Source organism: Pungitius pungitius, chromosome 16 (assembly GCF_949316345.1).
Source record: "Pungitius pungitius chromosome 16, fPunPun2.1, whole genome shotgun sequence".
NCBI lineage: Eukaryota > Metazoa > Chordata > Actinopteri > Perciformes > Gasterosteidae > Pungitius > Pungitius pungitius.
The window spans coordinates 15,106,682-15,122,574 of record NC_084915.1 but is presented as its reverse complement, the minus strand read 5'-3'; the positions used below and the strand labels follow the sequence as shown (position 1 = coordinate 15,122,574).

The 15,893-nt window shown below is 45.1% G+C and overlaps 1 protein-coding gene across 1 annotated transcript; it reads left to right on the top strand.

The window, feature by feature from the left end:
• The first annotated feature begins 1,331 nt into the window (after window positions 1-1,331).
• On the top strand, window positions 1,332-15,690 carry jakmip2 (janus kinase and microtubule interacting protein 2). The gene is made up of 24 exons (XM_037467668.2): window positions 1,332-1,526; window positions 5,232-5,481; window positions 5,849-6,103; window positions 6,194-6,436; window positions 6,673-6,882; window positions 7,471-7,569; window positions 7,684-7,830; window positions 7,934-8,074; window positions 8,343-8,399; window positions 8,634-8,756; window positions 8,882-9,010; window positions 9,230-9,313; window positions 9,707-9,769; window positions 9,949-10,047; window positions 10,378-10,479; window positions 10,583-10,636; window positions 10,725-10,790; window positions 10,901-10,969; window positions 11,138-11,215; window positions 11,455-11,505; window positions 12,039-12,191; window positions 12,332-12,397; window positions 12,711-12,787; window positions 13,464-15,690. The coding sequence occupies exons 2-23, from the start codon at window positions 5,353-5,355 to the stop codon at window positions 12,759-12,761; spliced, it is 2,469 nt and encodes an 822-aa protein (XP_037323565.2). The 5' UTR covers window positions 1,332-1,526; window positions 5,232-5,352; the 3' UTR covers window positions 12,762-12,787; window positions 13,464-15,690.
• Window positions 15,691-15,893: the final 203 nt, after the last annotated feature.

Sequence of the window (15,893 nt, the reverse complement as noted above, 5' to 3'; positions counted from 1 at the left end):
CGTCCTCATATGAGTCACTGTCACTAGTCTGCTCTGTCACTGCGTGCACTTTCCTCGTTTCCTTACTGATCTCTTGTCTCGATCTGCACTGTGCTGCAAAATGATTTTCCTTTCCACACTTCTTACATTTTCTTCCAAAAGCTGGGCATTTTTTCTTATTCCTCTCGTGTGTTCTACCACAAAACTTGCACAGTATCTCATTGTCTTTTTTCCTCCCTTCTGTCTGTTTTAGTGTATGTACCTCCTCCACTGTCTGTCCTTTCAGCGTTCTGCAATTCTCTCTAGACATCTCTGTAGCTCTACAAATGTGCAGGCATGTATCAAGAGTCAGCTTCTCTTCTCTGAGTAATCTCTCCCTCAGCGCTGAGCTATTTGTACCACACACAAGTCGGTCTCTAATCAACGAATCCCTAATGTCCCCAAAATTGCAACTGCTAGCCAGCGTTTTCAAGTCAGTTACATAGCTGTCCACATTTTCATCCAATCCTTGGTTCCTCATGAAGAAGCGGTATCTTTCCACGGTTTCGTTTACCTTGGGGTTGCAGTACTCGTCAAACTGCTTGATCATTGAACTCACTGTGGTCCTCGCTGAAGAGCTGACACTCGGCAAAGTTGTCCAAAGCTCTCTGCCTCTTTCTCCAATGAGATAGTTGAATAGCTTGACTTTTGTGGTGTCTTCGGCGTCTGGCATGGTAAGGTCCACGTACAGTGTAAACTCCTCCTTCCAACTTTTCCATGACTTCGCCAAGTTGTTGGAGTCCAAAACCAAAGTTCCCGGGGTTTTTAGCCCTTCCATCGCTAGCTAAACTTTCACTCTTCCTAGTTATTTACTTCTGACAATTTTTTGACGTGCACACCGCTGCCACCATGTTTCATTATGTTCTGTCTTTCTCTAGACTATACATAATGGACGATTAAAGCAGTCTTGCTTACTTGAACTTTATTGGTGTGCAGTCATCAATACTCGTAACGTTATCCCTACTACTAATGTCTGTATGTTAATGCCTCTAAATGTCAGTTAAAGAAGGCCTTATAGGAAAAGAGTTTATAAAATGGGATTCCAGACTTTTGTGAGGCCACACGGGGCAACTACACCACTCTAACACATGCATGGTAAATGCATGTTTAAAATAAAAGCATCATATTCCACGTTTCCCCTGTTTCATGGCTCGAACGACGTTACGGGAACTCGGACCATAGCGTCTCCGGTCACGACGCGTGGCTCCGGGCCGCTGTGCCGACGGACTGCGGCGGGGCGCCGGAGCCGGCTGTGAGCTCAGAGGAGGGCGGGGCTCCCAGCATCATCACCACCGGCCATCGCTGCTTCATTGTACGGGCGGGGGGGGGTGCGCGCGCGCGTGCGTGTGTGTGTGTGTGAGTATATGGGGGCTGCTGCTGATGCTGCAAGGGACGATCATTTCTCTCCCCCCCCCTTTTTTTCTAAAGAAAACAGAGAAAAACGGAGATGTCATGGACACGGTTTCACGAGAATTAGCAACCCACGCGCGACGACAATCGAGTTCGAGGTAAGCGAAGGAGAGATGTCCGTGAATAAGGCCGTTGTGGAGGGGGTGGTAGTCGCGGGGACTAGCAGGCCTGCGGTCGGCTCTTCTCCGGCGGCCGTGCGGAGAAACGCACCGGGCTCGTTTTCACCGCGCTGGAAACCTTGCGTCGGTGGCGGAAACCTTTCCCCCCCCCCCGCGCACAATACCGCAAAAAAAATGGAGCCTTATTGTGTCTTTGCGCGTGCAGCTTCGGCCCCGGCGCGCATGTCGGAAGTGATGGAGCTCGGCCTGCACCAGCGAGCCATCCCTAAGGTGACGAGGACAGAGCTGTGGGGGGGGGCTTCAACAAAGATCATCACCGCGCAGGAGTCCGATGCTCCCGCGGATATCGAGCGTCCTCTCCGCGTTGGTCGTTCCGTGGGCCGTGGGGCTTCGGATACGTGTTGTTGCAGAGATGCTCCCCAGCTGTTGGGGATCTTCTCTCCATGCAAAGGCTTCTCTGTAATAATTAGGCCCGCTAGCGGAGTCCGTTGGGGGTGGACCTGTGCATTTTGTCATCTTCACGTTACTGGTCCTGTTTGGTTTTGAAAGGATGCTGCGGTGATGTTGTGTAGGAGCTTGCTGGTGTTCCACGGTGGTGGGCTGACAGGGGGGCCTCCAGACAGCAGCTGCCCCAGGGTGTCACTACACTGGCCTGATTTAACACTCACAACTCCTGCTGGGGAGGCTTTTGTCCCACCACTGTTTAGGGGTCGCCACAGATGCAAGCAGGGGACTGCCCTCAGGTTAATAGATTATGGATTTGACTTCCAAAAGAGCGGTCGGGCCGTTCGGCATGAAACTCCACTGAACGTGGGCTGACCTTTATGGTGTCAGGATGTAGGATTCGTATGGCATTCATCTTTCAGTGGTCCTCTGTGACGGCCAGGGACTGATGAACTCATTCAGTATCTACCTGCCATGAAGTGTTTTTGCACTGCTAACCGTGCATTGTGATACAATTCAATATTTTCTCCCTCATGTAGTCAGTTGTGACATGAGCCCTTTACTCCACTGATTCCTTAAGCCTTGTATACACTGTGCTGATATTTCTCTAAGTGGTTAATTGACACCAGTGCAGCCGGGAACAGTCTTGAGCCGGTTCGTTTACCTTGAACTAAGAAGCAGAAAAACGCATTCCAAAAACAAGCAGCACGGAAGGTGATGATTGACGCCTGGCGATACAGCGACTGGAGGTGGTCCCCCAGTGAACCACGGCGCTAACGAGACAAGACACAGAGACCAATATCGTACACCTACATGCAGTTTTAGTGTCACCGATGATGTCTTTGGACTGTGGGAGGAAGCCTGAGTGCATGTGGAGAACATGCAGAGTCCACACACAGGAAGGTGCTGATCCTTGAGCTGTGAGGCGACAGTGCTAACACCCCCCCCCCCCCCCCCCCTCCATCTTTCTGGTATATCCGGGAAAGTTTGGATTCCTATCCAAAATGTAGATAAATGCGGACAGCGCTTATTCAGTGTTACTATCAGAATATTATATATTTAAGGTTGGTATAAAAGCAAATTCTTATGTATGCATCATGCTGAGTAATTTACACTTACATCTTTCAATGTGTTCAGTTTGCATTTTAGGAATCAAATATATTATTCATGACATACATAAGAGACCTTGCATTTGGACTTTTCTTCCACCATTCTGACCAACATTTTGTGAACGGCTTCACTAAAGAGCGACTTATGTTTAGCAGGGCGTGGATTCTCAACACAGCATCAACTAAAAGGCTTTTTTGGCCCTTTTGGCCTATTGAAGCTACAAATAACATCCGAAAAAGCAACCCCCAGCTTATTTTTAACCTTTGATACTAACGCGCACGCAGGGCAGAGTATGGCAGCGCATCGTGGACCACAGATGGCAGGTCCTGATAAAATTTTTTTTAAAAACCACTTTGGCTCTTTGTTGGTAATGAAAAACTATTGAAACGAAGCCTCTTGTTTAAGTTCAGAAAGGAAGATGGCCACTTATGTTGTACATGTTGAAGTATTGATTTCATGGCATAACATAGCTGCTGCTGCCTCTTTTCTTATTTTTTTGGCAAAAATGGAATTTTAGTGAACGAGCCAGATTTAGCAAAATTATATTGCTAAATTTAGCATTGCCATTAAGTCCTAATAATCATAAAGAAGATTGTGAGCTTTCAAAAAAGACCATATGTTTGTCATTAAAAACCCAACCAAAAAGCCTCAGTGTCTTTTACCGTAAGATCCCAGAGGGCCGATCCGACTAAAAGCAACATGCAGCGACCGTATCGCTGCTGTAAACATCTGTCTTCAGTGTAAAAGCTCGGATAAATCAAAAGGACGCCACCTGCCCGCAACCTAATTGCAGACAGGTCGCGTTGCCGACGGAGAAATGTCAAATATCTAGTAGCCTGATGCCCCAATTATTTATTGTCGGAAGGAAATTGAGACTGAAAAGGAGACTTAGCATCACTGGTCTAGCATGGTTCAGGTGGCCAAACACGTGACTTAATAAGAACAACAAAGCAGTTAGAACTACAAGGCTCGGGTGTAATCAGTCCTTTTATTTCCTTTTTAAGAGCTTGCTACAGTGTCCGCAGGAAAACACACTTTTAGTTTGCCCCCCCCCCCCCAACCCCTCAAAACAAATACCATTGCGCTCTCTCATCAGCTACCATGCAAATCAAATCGTCTATCCGATCCTAATTAGGTCAGATGGACAATCGAGACAAATGGCCGAGCGTCGCCCTCGAGGCCTGCCTGCCTGTGGACGTTGTCCCGTTCACTGGACCAGCCAGCGGATTATTTCACAGCGCAGGCTGAAAATGGAATAGGACAGTAATAGGATTGACTTGGGCTCACGGCCAATTCATACGTATCTGCCCCTTCAGAGCAGTACCCTGTTGCCGCAGGTGGTTTGTGGGTTAATGTAGTATTAGTAATCACCTATAGTATTAGTAGTCACCTATAGTATTAGTAGTCACCTATAGTATTAGTAGTCACCTATAGTATTAGTAGTCACCTGAGCTGTGGTTGGCTTTACATGATGGCGATATATCGTGACTTTTCAATGCCATGGTTTTTGTGTGACTTGACCAGCCGGAATGAAAACTAAATGTGTACATTTTAAATATGTAAGACTGGAGTATGGTATTACATCATCACCAGTTCTAGCTTAACTAAAGTAGTAACTATCTTTTGTGAGAGCTGTAGCTAAAAGCTAAACTCTCCTCATAAACCGGAATTGCTGTGTTTTGCTTTGAGTGTTAAAATATGAAAACAGCTTCTTATTTACATGCGGTCTGGTGGAGATGGAAGTGCTGATGCAGGATAACGCATAATAAAAGCACTTCTCTCGACTCATGCCAATGATGTCACCATATTCATTATTTAGAAAGGCCTGGCTATCCCCTTCCTGATACTTCCTGTCTACATTTATTTCCATTTCTTATTCTTCCATGTCACATTTTATTCATGATTTTCTTTATTCATTAATTCCTTTTCATTTAAAGGGGTCCTTGTGAGGCTGACCTGCTTTGCTACTTAGAAAGTAATGATTTGTTCTATAGATATGTCTATCCAGAGAGTATGCATGACTATCTACAACATTAAAAGATATATAACCGATTGTGTTATATGTGTGAACCCTCAGAGCCTGCACTATGTCTCATTGTCTCACTGTCTATGTCCCCCTCCGCGCCCAAGCCCTTTTCTTCTGATAGGAGAATGAGGAAGAGGAGGAATTGGAAACCACTGGGAGCGCCTTGGAAAGTTTCCGTGAAGTCTCAATGAAAGCATTAGGAGAGCCTCACTAGTATTTGACTCAATGGCCAAGAAGGGGCGCACGAAGAGCGAGAAGCCCGAAGCGCTCATCTCTGCCCTTCAGGCGGCCAATGAGGATCTCCGGTCCAAGTTGACTGACATTCAGATAGAGCTACACCAAGAAAAATGCAAGGTACGGAACATGCATCAATATGGCAGCTCAATGCACATTTAAGGTCAATGGATTTAAACCTAAATGCCCCTAAAAAGTTTAAATCATTCTGACTTGTAATCAAAAAGCTATTGGATTTAAAATGGAATCTTTACAGCAGCCAACCTGAGTCTTAGAGGTGATGTCTTGTGAAAAGCGTGTTTGTGGACTTTCCAAATGCACAATTTGTCAAGTCTATAAGGGGCCTGGATCTGGGTGTGGACACGACGCTGTCTGTAACCTTTTAACCTCAATGAAATCCTCTACAATAAAATAAAGGAAGATGAAAATGCAGATTTCACTTTGACCTCGGCATCGTTCTCTGCCGCGCGTCTCCCCCTTTTTAAAGGTCAGCAAACTGGAGCGCGACAAGCTCCAGGAGGTGAAGCGGGTGCGGGAGCAGGAGCAGCACCGCCACACTGCCACGTTGACGGAGCAGCGGGCCAAGTGGCACGAGGAAAAGCAGAAGGAGCTGCAGGCCCTGAGGGAGAACCTGACGCGGCAGCATGAGCAGGAACTGGCGCGCCACGCCAAAATCAAGGACCAGGAGAACCAGAGGCTGAAAGCCGCGCTCAGCGCCATGCGGGATGGCAGTGGAGAGAAGGTGAGGTTAATAAATACTCATTACTCACCTTCCCGTCCCTGCTAAATCCAAACCCGTCCTGTCTCGCCATCGGCCATTTTCTTCCTTCAGGTGCGCACAGCGTTGACCCTGGAAGCCAAGGAGGACGCGCGCCGCTTCTTCGACCAGGAGCGTGTGAAGCTCCTGCAGGAGATAGTGGAGCTGAAGAACTCGAAGAAGCAGACCGATGAGGCCCTCAGCAACATGATCCAGTCCGACAAGATGAAGGCCGGCGACCTGCGGGTGGAGCACCAGCAGCACCAGGAGCAGATCTCCAAGATCAAGTGGGACAGTGAGAGAGACATCCGTAGACTGGTAAACATAGTCATTCAATTCTTTCTACAACAAAACCGATTTATTTTTGCACCTTAAAATCCTTCTACATTCTAAGACCACCCACGTCTCAGCTTCCCAGTCCAATGCATGGATATGATTTAAATCCCTCTTTGGACTGCACACCGTTCAAATATTCAGTTTCACAGGTAATCAGTGTCATTTTTTTTGTAGCAATTTCTAAAAACACACCATTGTTTCCTTCTCCTTCCATATAGGTGGATGAAATCAAATCTAAAGAACGCACCATCTTCGGCCTGGAGAAGGAACTGGAGTCAACGGCGGGTTTCCTGCAGAAGCTGCAGCTTCAGAAGGACGCGCTGGACGAACAGCTGTTCCTCGTCAAGGAGGCGGAGTGTGGCCTGGGGAGCCCGAAGAGAGAGATTCCAGGCCGAGCTGGAGATGGAGCTGAGCACTGTGGCAGCCCGGTACGTAGAGAGGAATCGCAAGGAGTTAGTAGTAAGATTTCTGCCCTTGGATACCATTATAAAGCAATAATGTACCAGTGTGCTGCAACAAGTTATGTAATGCATTAACTGAGCATGCAAGAAGACCTGTGTCACAATATTTAAGGCCATCTCGGGCAGTCTGACCTGTGTGTGTGTGTGTGTGTGTGTGTGTGTGCATGGTCTGCATTGCATGCTCAAATGGAATTTTACCGATCAAAGGTTGATTACATTTAAATTAAAGGTTGTCCCACTGTCCATGGGAAACACTCACAGGAATGAGTTATGATGTCCATGAGATGCGAGATCATTACAATTTTTAGTTGACCAATATGCTAAACTTGTTCTTCAACTTCTCGTTGAATATTGCATTCCTTGCAGCATCTTACTAAAGCTGATCTCCAACTTAATGTGTGTAGAAATACTCTTTAATTGTTGCACTTGCATATTCGAAAGTGACGATGCTAAATTATATTTAAATAGTGTATCCCCCCCCTCCCCCCGCCACCCCTGGTTGTCCATTGAGTTTGTAAAATGATTGAAAGTTTGTTGTTTATGTGTTTGTTTCAGGACTTGAGGAGAAATCAAAGGCGCCTTGCTGACCTCAACTCAACCATACGCAAATTAGAGGACCGCAACTCCCTGCTGGTGGATGAGAGGAGCGAACTGGTAGGAGAAAATTAGTTAGTCAAAGATGCATCTCCTGCTTTCTCTTCCTCCCGTGGCTGTTCTTCTCATCAAATATCGACATGTCAGTAACAATATAATCCTGTTTCCCTTCAGCTGAAGCGAAACCGGGAGTCCGAGAAGCAGTGTAAGCCGCTGCTGGACAAGAACAAGCTGCTGAGTAAGAGGAACGATGATTTGACTCATACTATCCAGAAGCTGGAGGAGAAGCTCAAGAACCTGGCCAAGGAGAACCACGAGATGGTCAGCATGAAGTCACCTTGTTATCATAAATCCATGGACTGATTTTATAGGTGGATATTGTGACAAAAGAGGACTTTCCTCACTGTGTGCTGTTTGTCTGCAGAAGGAGAAGATCAACTCCCATCCTCCGCTGAAGAAGCTGAAGTCTCTGAATGACCTGGACCAAGCGCATGATGACCAGGAAATAGCCTTTCTCAAGCTTCAAGTCCTGGAGCAACAAAGCATGATTGATGAGCTGACGAGAGTACGATGTTTTTCCATGAAATGAGGTTGAAAATGATCAGACTCTTGGAACAGCCACCAGGGGTCAGGGAATTTAAGGTTGTAGATGATTAGCCCTCTTCCAACTCGCATAGTTAACCGAATAATAATACGGAATAGAACAACTGGAGATGTAAAATTGAAAGGAAGGGCAAATGATAACACCCTCGGTGACCTGTGTGAAAGTTTGTTTTCCTTTCTCTGATTTAAAGAAAAAGAAGGAAAAGATGTCCGTTTGTCTGCTTTTTCAGGACCGAGAAAAACTGCTCAGAAAGAAGAGGCATAAAAGAAGTTCGAGGCCAATAAAGGTAGAAGCAATTATCTGTGGTGATTGATTCTTACTGAACTCAGTTCGGTTCATATTCTGCAATACAACTAAAACACACTTTGTGACAGTGTATTCTTTGAAAACGGAATAAAATCTTTCATCTCTTTTGGATAAAATCTTCAGAAGCTTTCGACATTGTTGCTCTGAAATATTGAAACAACTATTTCGACTCTTCTAGACTCGTAAATCCTTCCACCTCTTGTTCTTTCCCCAGAGGCACATCGTAGTCGACACCTTCTTCGGCTACGATGAAGAGTCTATGGACTCCGAGTCGTCTTCAGTGGCCTCGTTCCGCATGGACAGAACTCCCGCCACTCCAGATGAAGACCTGGAGGAGGTGAGAACTTTCCTCTCTTATTTCTCACCTGTTTCTATAGCGCTTTCTGCTTTGATTAAGTACCCATTCAGCCGCCTCGGGCGGACCGTCGACTTTTCTCTAAACCTGTGCGCGCGTCAAACAAGGGTCTCGCCAACGAGGAGTCGCAGCTGCGTTTCCGTCAGCTGACCAGGGAGTATCAGGCGCTGCAGCGAGCCTACGCCCTGCTGCAGGAACAGAAAGGAGGCGTTCTGGATGCTGAGATGGAGGCCAGGGTAGATATATTAGTTATTTTTTATTATTGTTTATTGTTTGTTGTCTTCTACTGTGGGTTTAAATTCCCGTGACCTGAAGGAAGCCCAGGAACTGCATATGATGTTCACGTGCTTATCAATAAATACTAGTCTCTATTGGCTGCAATAGGGGTTCATGCACTCCCACTTGGGACACAGCACCTGATTGGCTAATGAAGGTCCTTGTTGCTCACGTTTCAGGCTCAGGAGCAGCTCCAAGCAGAGGTTCTCCGGTATAAAGCCAAAATAGAAGACTTGGAGAAGGAACTGACCCTGAAGGGACAGGTATGACACACAAGCAGAAATATCGTGTAGGGTGGTGAACAAAACAAAAGGAATACCACACTTTATTTAATCGTTAGTATCATACGCACAAAAAATGAGCTCATTTCATGGAGGCTTAGACACAGTATGGAGCGAATGTTAATATAGAGAATTTGGTGTATCAAATATGTTGCATGTGCAAAATATGCAGAAAATCCAATATTTAAAAAACAAAAACATTATTGTGTGTTTCCATTAGTGTCTTGAGATTCCTCCAACCCTCTAATCAAAGTGACACGTTGTTTCTCCGCCGCGCCATGACTGAGGATCTTGACTTTATTGTTTTGCTTAACAGGCGATATGTCCTGAAACCAAATGTGATTCAATACATTAAGTGTCCCTCTCCTCTACCAGGACTCCAAATGGGTGGAGGAGAAGCAGCTCTTCTTTCGAAGGAACCAGGAGCTTTACGAGAAGGTTAGACTTGTAGTTGTCACAGGTGGTGCGTTTGGTATTTAGCAGTAATTAAACCTTCACCGCTTTGAGGTTCTTACCCACAGGTATGACACGCTTCATTGCCACTGCATCACCATCATATGTCTAATGGACAGGTGCCTCTTCCTGTCTAATTCATCCTGTCTCTCTTTGGTGTCCAGCTGGAGAAGATGGAGTCGGACTGCAGCCGACTGCAGCAGGAGCTGCAGGACTCGAGAGATCAGAATGAACTGTTAGAGTTCAGGATACTGGAGCTGGAGGTGATCGAGTTTCCTCTGTTGGAGTAGCCATTTGCCAGAGACCGGATGCCCGCTAGCCGGGTCATCTTTGTGTGTTTGCCTCTGTGCTGCGGTGCAGATTCAGTGCAGACAGGGAGGGCAAAGGCTGCCACCTAGTGGCCAAAAGGGGGAAACAGCTTGCTCGGATGTGTTTGAAAGTTAAACATCATCATTAAAACAAGGATTGGATCATGGGAGCTTTAAAAAAAAAAATAGTCGTCTGAATTTCAAAACATCATGTTCATACCGGGGTCCAGTTTTGCGTTTTGGTTCATCATGTATTTCATCTAATGGAGACTTTTGTTGTCGTAGGAGCGCGAGAGGAAGTCCCCTCCATTCAACCATCTGAGGATGCATCCTTTCTCCGAGGGAGTCAGTGCTCTGCAGATCTACTGCATGAAGGAGGGGGTCAAGGTACACAGTGGACTCAACCATACCTATTATTTCTTTTTCAACTTTTTGAATAGAAGTTTGCCCTTTTTTTGCCTGTGTCTGACTCTTCTGTTTTTCGTTACAGGACGTGTGCATACCAGATCTCATCAAACTTCTAGATATCCTGGGAGACAACGGGGTAATTCATACGGAATCAACAAAACAACACGTGATGTCAAAACAGACACGATATTAATAAATGTGTTTGTTTTTTTTTGTGTGTGAAGAATTTAAGAAATGAAGAGCAAGTGGCCATTATTCAGGCCAGCACTGTTTTGTCACTAGCGGAAAAGGTAAGTTTGGAAACCACGTCTGGGTTCTTACATGGAAAAAAAAAAAAAAAAAAGTCCCCTCACAGGACAGTTTGTGCTGAGCCCGGTTTTGCTGTTTGTTGCCCTTTCAGTGGATTCAACAAATTGAGGGTACGGAGGCGGCGCTGCACCAGAAGATGATGGACCTGGAGATTGAGATGGTGAGGGTTTATTTTTCTGACTTCTGATGGTGTATTCTGACTTTAACTGGTGCACAGCAGCTTTAGTCAAGACTTGTCGCCAGGATTTTGGAGACACAAACGAATACCAATGTAAATGAAGTATTATGCTCAAGTAACCGCTGTCTCTGGCCCGCTTGTTCTGTACAGGAGATGTTCTGTAAACAGAAAGGATATCTGGAAGAGGAGCTGGACTACAGGAAAACAGCCATGGACCAGGCTTACATGGTCCGTGTGTGTTTGTGTATCATGTTTTCGGGCACTTTGAGGTATTGTTTGTTTCCCACATGGAAACTCTTATTCAGGTCCTCACTAGATCAAAATGTATTTTCCTGGTGGTTTTGGGGTTTAGAAAGCTTCCTTGAAGGTTTGGGTCCATGCATGTTTGGTAGTTATGGCTTGGAAGCCGTACATATCATCGTGTCCGACCTGAAAAGCAATCCTTTTTTTTCCCCCTCTCTCCACAGCAAATCCAGGAGTTGGAAGCGACGTTATACAACGCCCTGCAGCAGGACAAGGTGCTGCCACAAAACATTACAAAATCAGTTATGAAAACCATTGTGAATTTCAAACTAAAACCCAAATCAGCAGCCTCTTGTAAAACATCAGTGGCTGGTAACTGAAGTACCAGAGGGGTGAAGTTCATGGAATTAAGACATACATTTAAATGCCAAGCAATGTGTGATTGACAATTTTTTTTTAGTTGTGACCTCCATACTTGATCTCAAAAATTGAGTCCACATTGCCCATTTATGAATTTCAGGGAGACGAAAAGCGGCGTCTTATTTCCTAAAAGCCTCTGCTGACTCAGGGAATCTTCACATGAGGCCACTGAGATCCTGAGATAAATCTTTTTATGTTTTCTGTTATCTCCGAAGCGCCTGGAGGGAATTGCTTTACGCTCGGCTCAAAAGAGGATTAACTGATTAGAATTTGGAGGTCAAAGGTCACCGGGAGCTCACAAATGACTTTTTAAAATTCCTACCCTGTATGCCTTTAGGTTTATTTTGTTCGGTGTCTCGTGTGTCCGACGCCCGTCTCCCCCCCCCAGGTGATAAAGTACGGCGAGCCTCTGGACGAGCTTCAGAAGGACGAGCTGCGGACGGCGGTGGAGAAGCTGAGGAGGCAGATGTTGAGGAAGAGTCGGGAGTTCGACTGCCAGATCCTCCAGGAGAGGATGGAGCTGCTGCACCAGGCGCACCAGGTGTGTGTCTGTGTGTGTGTGTGTGTGTGTGTGTGTGACTGTACAGCTGTGTGTTTTGATTGACATCCCTCTTGGATAGAGGCATTTGATCCCTCACTTCAAAATCCTGACAGTTTTTTTCTTCTGTTTAATCTTTGCAGAGGATTCGGGACCTTGAAGACAAGACGGAAATCCAGAGGAGACAGATCAAAGACCTGGAGGAGAAGGTAGGCGGCGTTTACAGGAACTCGTTAAGCTTCGATCTAAACTGAAATGCTCTTTGCTTACGCTCCAGATAAGACAATGGAATACTTATGGCTTCTTGATCGAATCTCAAATTTAATATCAAGTGTATTTCTGTTTGATTTCTTTTCACATTATTTTTCTGAAATTAGTTTGAACGTGATATCATGAAAATGTCCCTGCACAGTGAACTTCTCGTTTCTCTGCCGCTGACTTATGTGTTACTAACATATGTTGAGTGTGCCTCTAATCCTCTCACTTTCTTTGTCCCTTCTTCGCCTCTCTCTCTCTCTCCAGTTTTTGTTTCTGTTCTTGTTCTTTTCTCTTGCCTTTATCCTTTGGCCTTGAAGTCTTTGGCGTGTCCCGTAGCCGAGGTGAGTCCAGAGGGCTTTGGGTTCAGTCCACCCCGCGTCTCCCTTCTGGATCAAATACTTTTACATTAAAGCAGAACCTGCAGAGTCAGAGTGCAGCCGCCAAAGTAAACCGTGGGAGTACTTTGGCTCCGGAGCCCGACTGGCTGCTCAAAAATGCATTATTCATACTTACTGATATGACTAAAAGAAGCTCATATATTGCTATTTTGAAAGGTGATGATGATTTGGCATTGACTCATTCCTTCTTCATCTCTGACCTCTGAACATCTTTCCGCTGTGGCAGGTTTTCATTCTCTACGTTTCCGTCTGCCTTGTGTTTGTACTCCCCGCTTGTTGCCGTCTACGTCGCTCCATCTTCTTTGTTGTTTGTTGTCACCTTTTGGCTTCTAAGTCTTTGTTTCCACACGTATTTATAAAATCATGCACACGACAACTGTGTTGCCCTGCAGGTCAGATCAAAAGACCACTTATTTCCATTTTTATGTCTGGTTTGCTCCTCGACTACATCGGCGACAAACACCACTAATACCGCTTCGGTATTCAGGCAACACTTGAAGAGTTTACTCTACCAAAGACATTGCTAAGCACTAGAATAATACAATTAGAGTTTTTGTGTGCGCTAAATGTCTCAGTTCTCTTTGTGACCTCTCTCTCTGTCTTTCTCTCCGTCTCGCAGGTGGTGTGTCAGCTTGGAGATCTTGTTTGGGGCTGCAGTGTTATTTATTTTCTGGACAATATTGGAACAATGTGCGTAGCGGTGGCCGCTAATGTCCTAACATCAGTGACTGCTGTCAGTATCGGTGGATGTGTCTTGTGTTGGCTGTGGACGTTTACACTTCAGATTTTGATTTCTTTTTTATCTTTTTTTAAATGGGGGTGTGGTTTCTCAGGACACGGCGCAGGATGACCAATTTTTTTTTTTTTTTTTTTTTAAGGAGCGGACTTGGACATGTAACTGTCTCTCCATACAGCTGGAAGGAGACTAACAGGCTGCAAGAATGAAACACAATTAGTGCAAAATAGGTGCACAGAGACAGACACACACATATACCTACGAACACGCATGCACAAACGCATGCTGATGCAAACACACACACACACACATACACATATATATTGACAAAAATCCAAGCCAAAGCCTGGGAAATGTTTTCTCTGCCATGCAGGGTAATATTATAATATAATTCACCAACATTAAGCCACAGCTGGAATATAAACAGACAAAGCCACTTATAGACAAAGAGAACAACAAACCACAACTTCCCTCTTCATCTCTTCCCTTTCCTTACTGAAACCACGAAAAGGACGTTTTTCATGAATGCAACCTCTCGGTGGAAGGAGGCGAGCCAACTCAGGGCCCATGATTGCCGAGGCCAGTGCTGGTCTCGGGTCAGAGAGGGACACTACGGGACGCGATGAGTCGCCGGGCAGGCCGCCCGTTGGAGGGGTTAAAAGCTGGAAAAGGGCAGAACTGCACCACAGAGACTCGTGTGTGTGTGTGTGTGTGTGTGTGTGTAGAGACACTAAAAGCGGGGTACGGGACATTAAGCCTGAGGCATCTTCACCAGACAAACGTGGCCGACTCGAGTGGGGAGGTACAAAGAGAACGAAACAAAAGATCCAGCTCTGCTCAACGTGGACGTCCACAGATTTTCAGTCCGTTTCTTAATTTGAAACCAGCAGAACTCACTGGTGACCTTTCTTTTTTTTTTTTTTTTTTACAGCTCCTACCACCAAGAAACTGTGTCCCAAGATTTCCACTGAACTACATGCTTATTATGTACTGTAATATATATATTTGTTGATATGTACATGTTGCTGAATTATTTTATTGAGTCTCCCCTTTTATTTCATTGAATAGTTTTAAGTTTTATTTTACTCTCTGAAGCAGCTTGAACAGTTGATGTAGTTTATAAATGACTAAAAAGGGTACACATTGCTCTGTTATATTGTGGTGACGGCTGCAAAGATAAACTCTTATTTCTTTGGAAATTATAAATGAAAAGTCGTTGGAATATGAATGTGGAATAATTAGATTTTTTGCCTCCCTTTTCGTCCTCCCCTTTCTCACACACATAATACTGTATTTATTAAACTACTCTCTAAAAAATGTTGTTTGTTTGGCCAGCAGGTGGGTGCTGGTTTCACCTCAGCGACTCACGATCAGACTATTAACCTTTAACAGACTTGTAAATATATTCAAACTAGCTTACTAAATATTGTTATCAACTCTGGTCAAATGATTGGTCGGTATCATGTTCAAGTTACGTCATCGGTACCTCGTTGATGTGCTAGAAAATTGACAGAAGCAGCAGAAAAGATGGAAAAAAAACCATTGTGACTCCAAACGCAGGTTATGCTATTTTTTACTCTTAAAAAGCAAAATGACTATTGGCCACTTTCCCAAAATGGAACAGAAGAAAGTGAATGCAACACTACACCTGCTCCACGTCTCTCATGACAGGCCTACTGCCCCAGGGCCCTTTAATATTTACCAGTAGGCCGTCTTTGGTGCCCACGTACCTGAGCCGGTCCCCCTCCCCCACCCCCCCCCCCCCGCCCCCATTCACGGGTGTAATGTGTCGAGGCATCCCGTTACATAGCGGGCAGTAACTCCACTCCATTCCCAAGGGGAGGGACTAAGACCGCGTCTGTGTAAACTCAGCTAAATAGTTGCCTTAAAGCGCAGCCCATGTATGTTCCTTTTTTAACAATCATTTTTTCATACGGTTTATATTATCATAGAGTGCAATGTATACATTTCAGAGAGGATTTCTTTTCATCTTAACCCCCCGTCCGTCTTCCAGCGACACTTTAACCCTTCCTCCTACTTTCGTCTAGATTATCGAAGAGACAGAAAAAGGAGTAATGCTGTAAAAAATAAAACAAAACCTGGCCTTTGATCTTAAAGAATAAATTGTCTTTTTTTTGCTTCTTTATTACAGTTGTGCTTGGTTTTGTACTCAAAGTGAGCATTTTATTTTCTAGAGCAATAGAAACTACTTGACAATTTTTAAATAGTCACATGTACAATTCACCATACCAGGGCTAAGCGCTATGAATTAGCTTCAGTAGACACAATGCAGAGCTGGGTCAGTCCAGGATA

Bases quoted from the DNA above. Each gene is read 5' to 3' on its own strand.
- jakmip2 (XM_037467668.2), top strand. From the start codon at position 5,353: ATGGCCAAGAAGGGGCGCACGAAGAGCGAGAAGCCCGAAGCGCTCATC. The intron at 9,770-9,948 runs GTTAGACTTGTA...TTTGGTGTCCAG, and splicing joins ACCAGGAGCTTTACGAGAAG to CTGGAGAAGATGGAGTCGGA. The intron at 12,398-12,710 runs GTAGGCGGCGTT...CTCTCTCTCCAG, and splicing joins TCAAAGACCTGGAGGAGAAG to TTTTTGTTTCTGTTCTTGTT.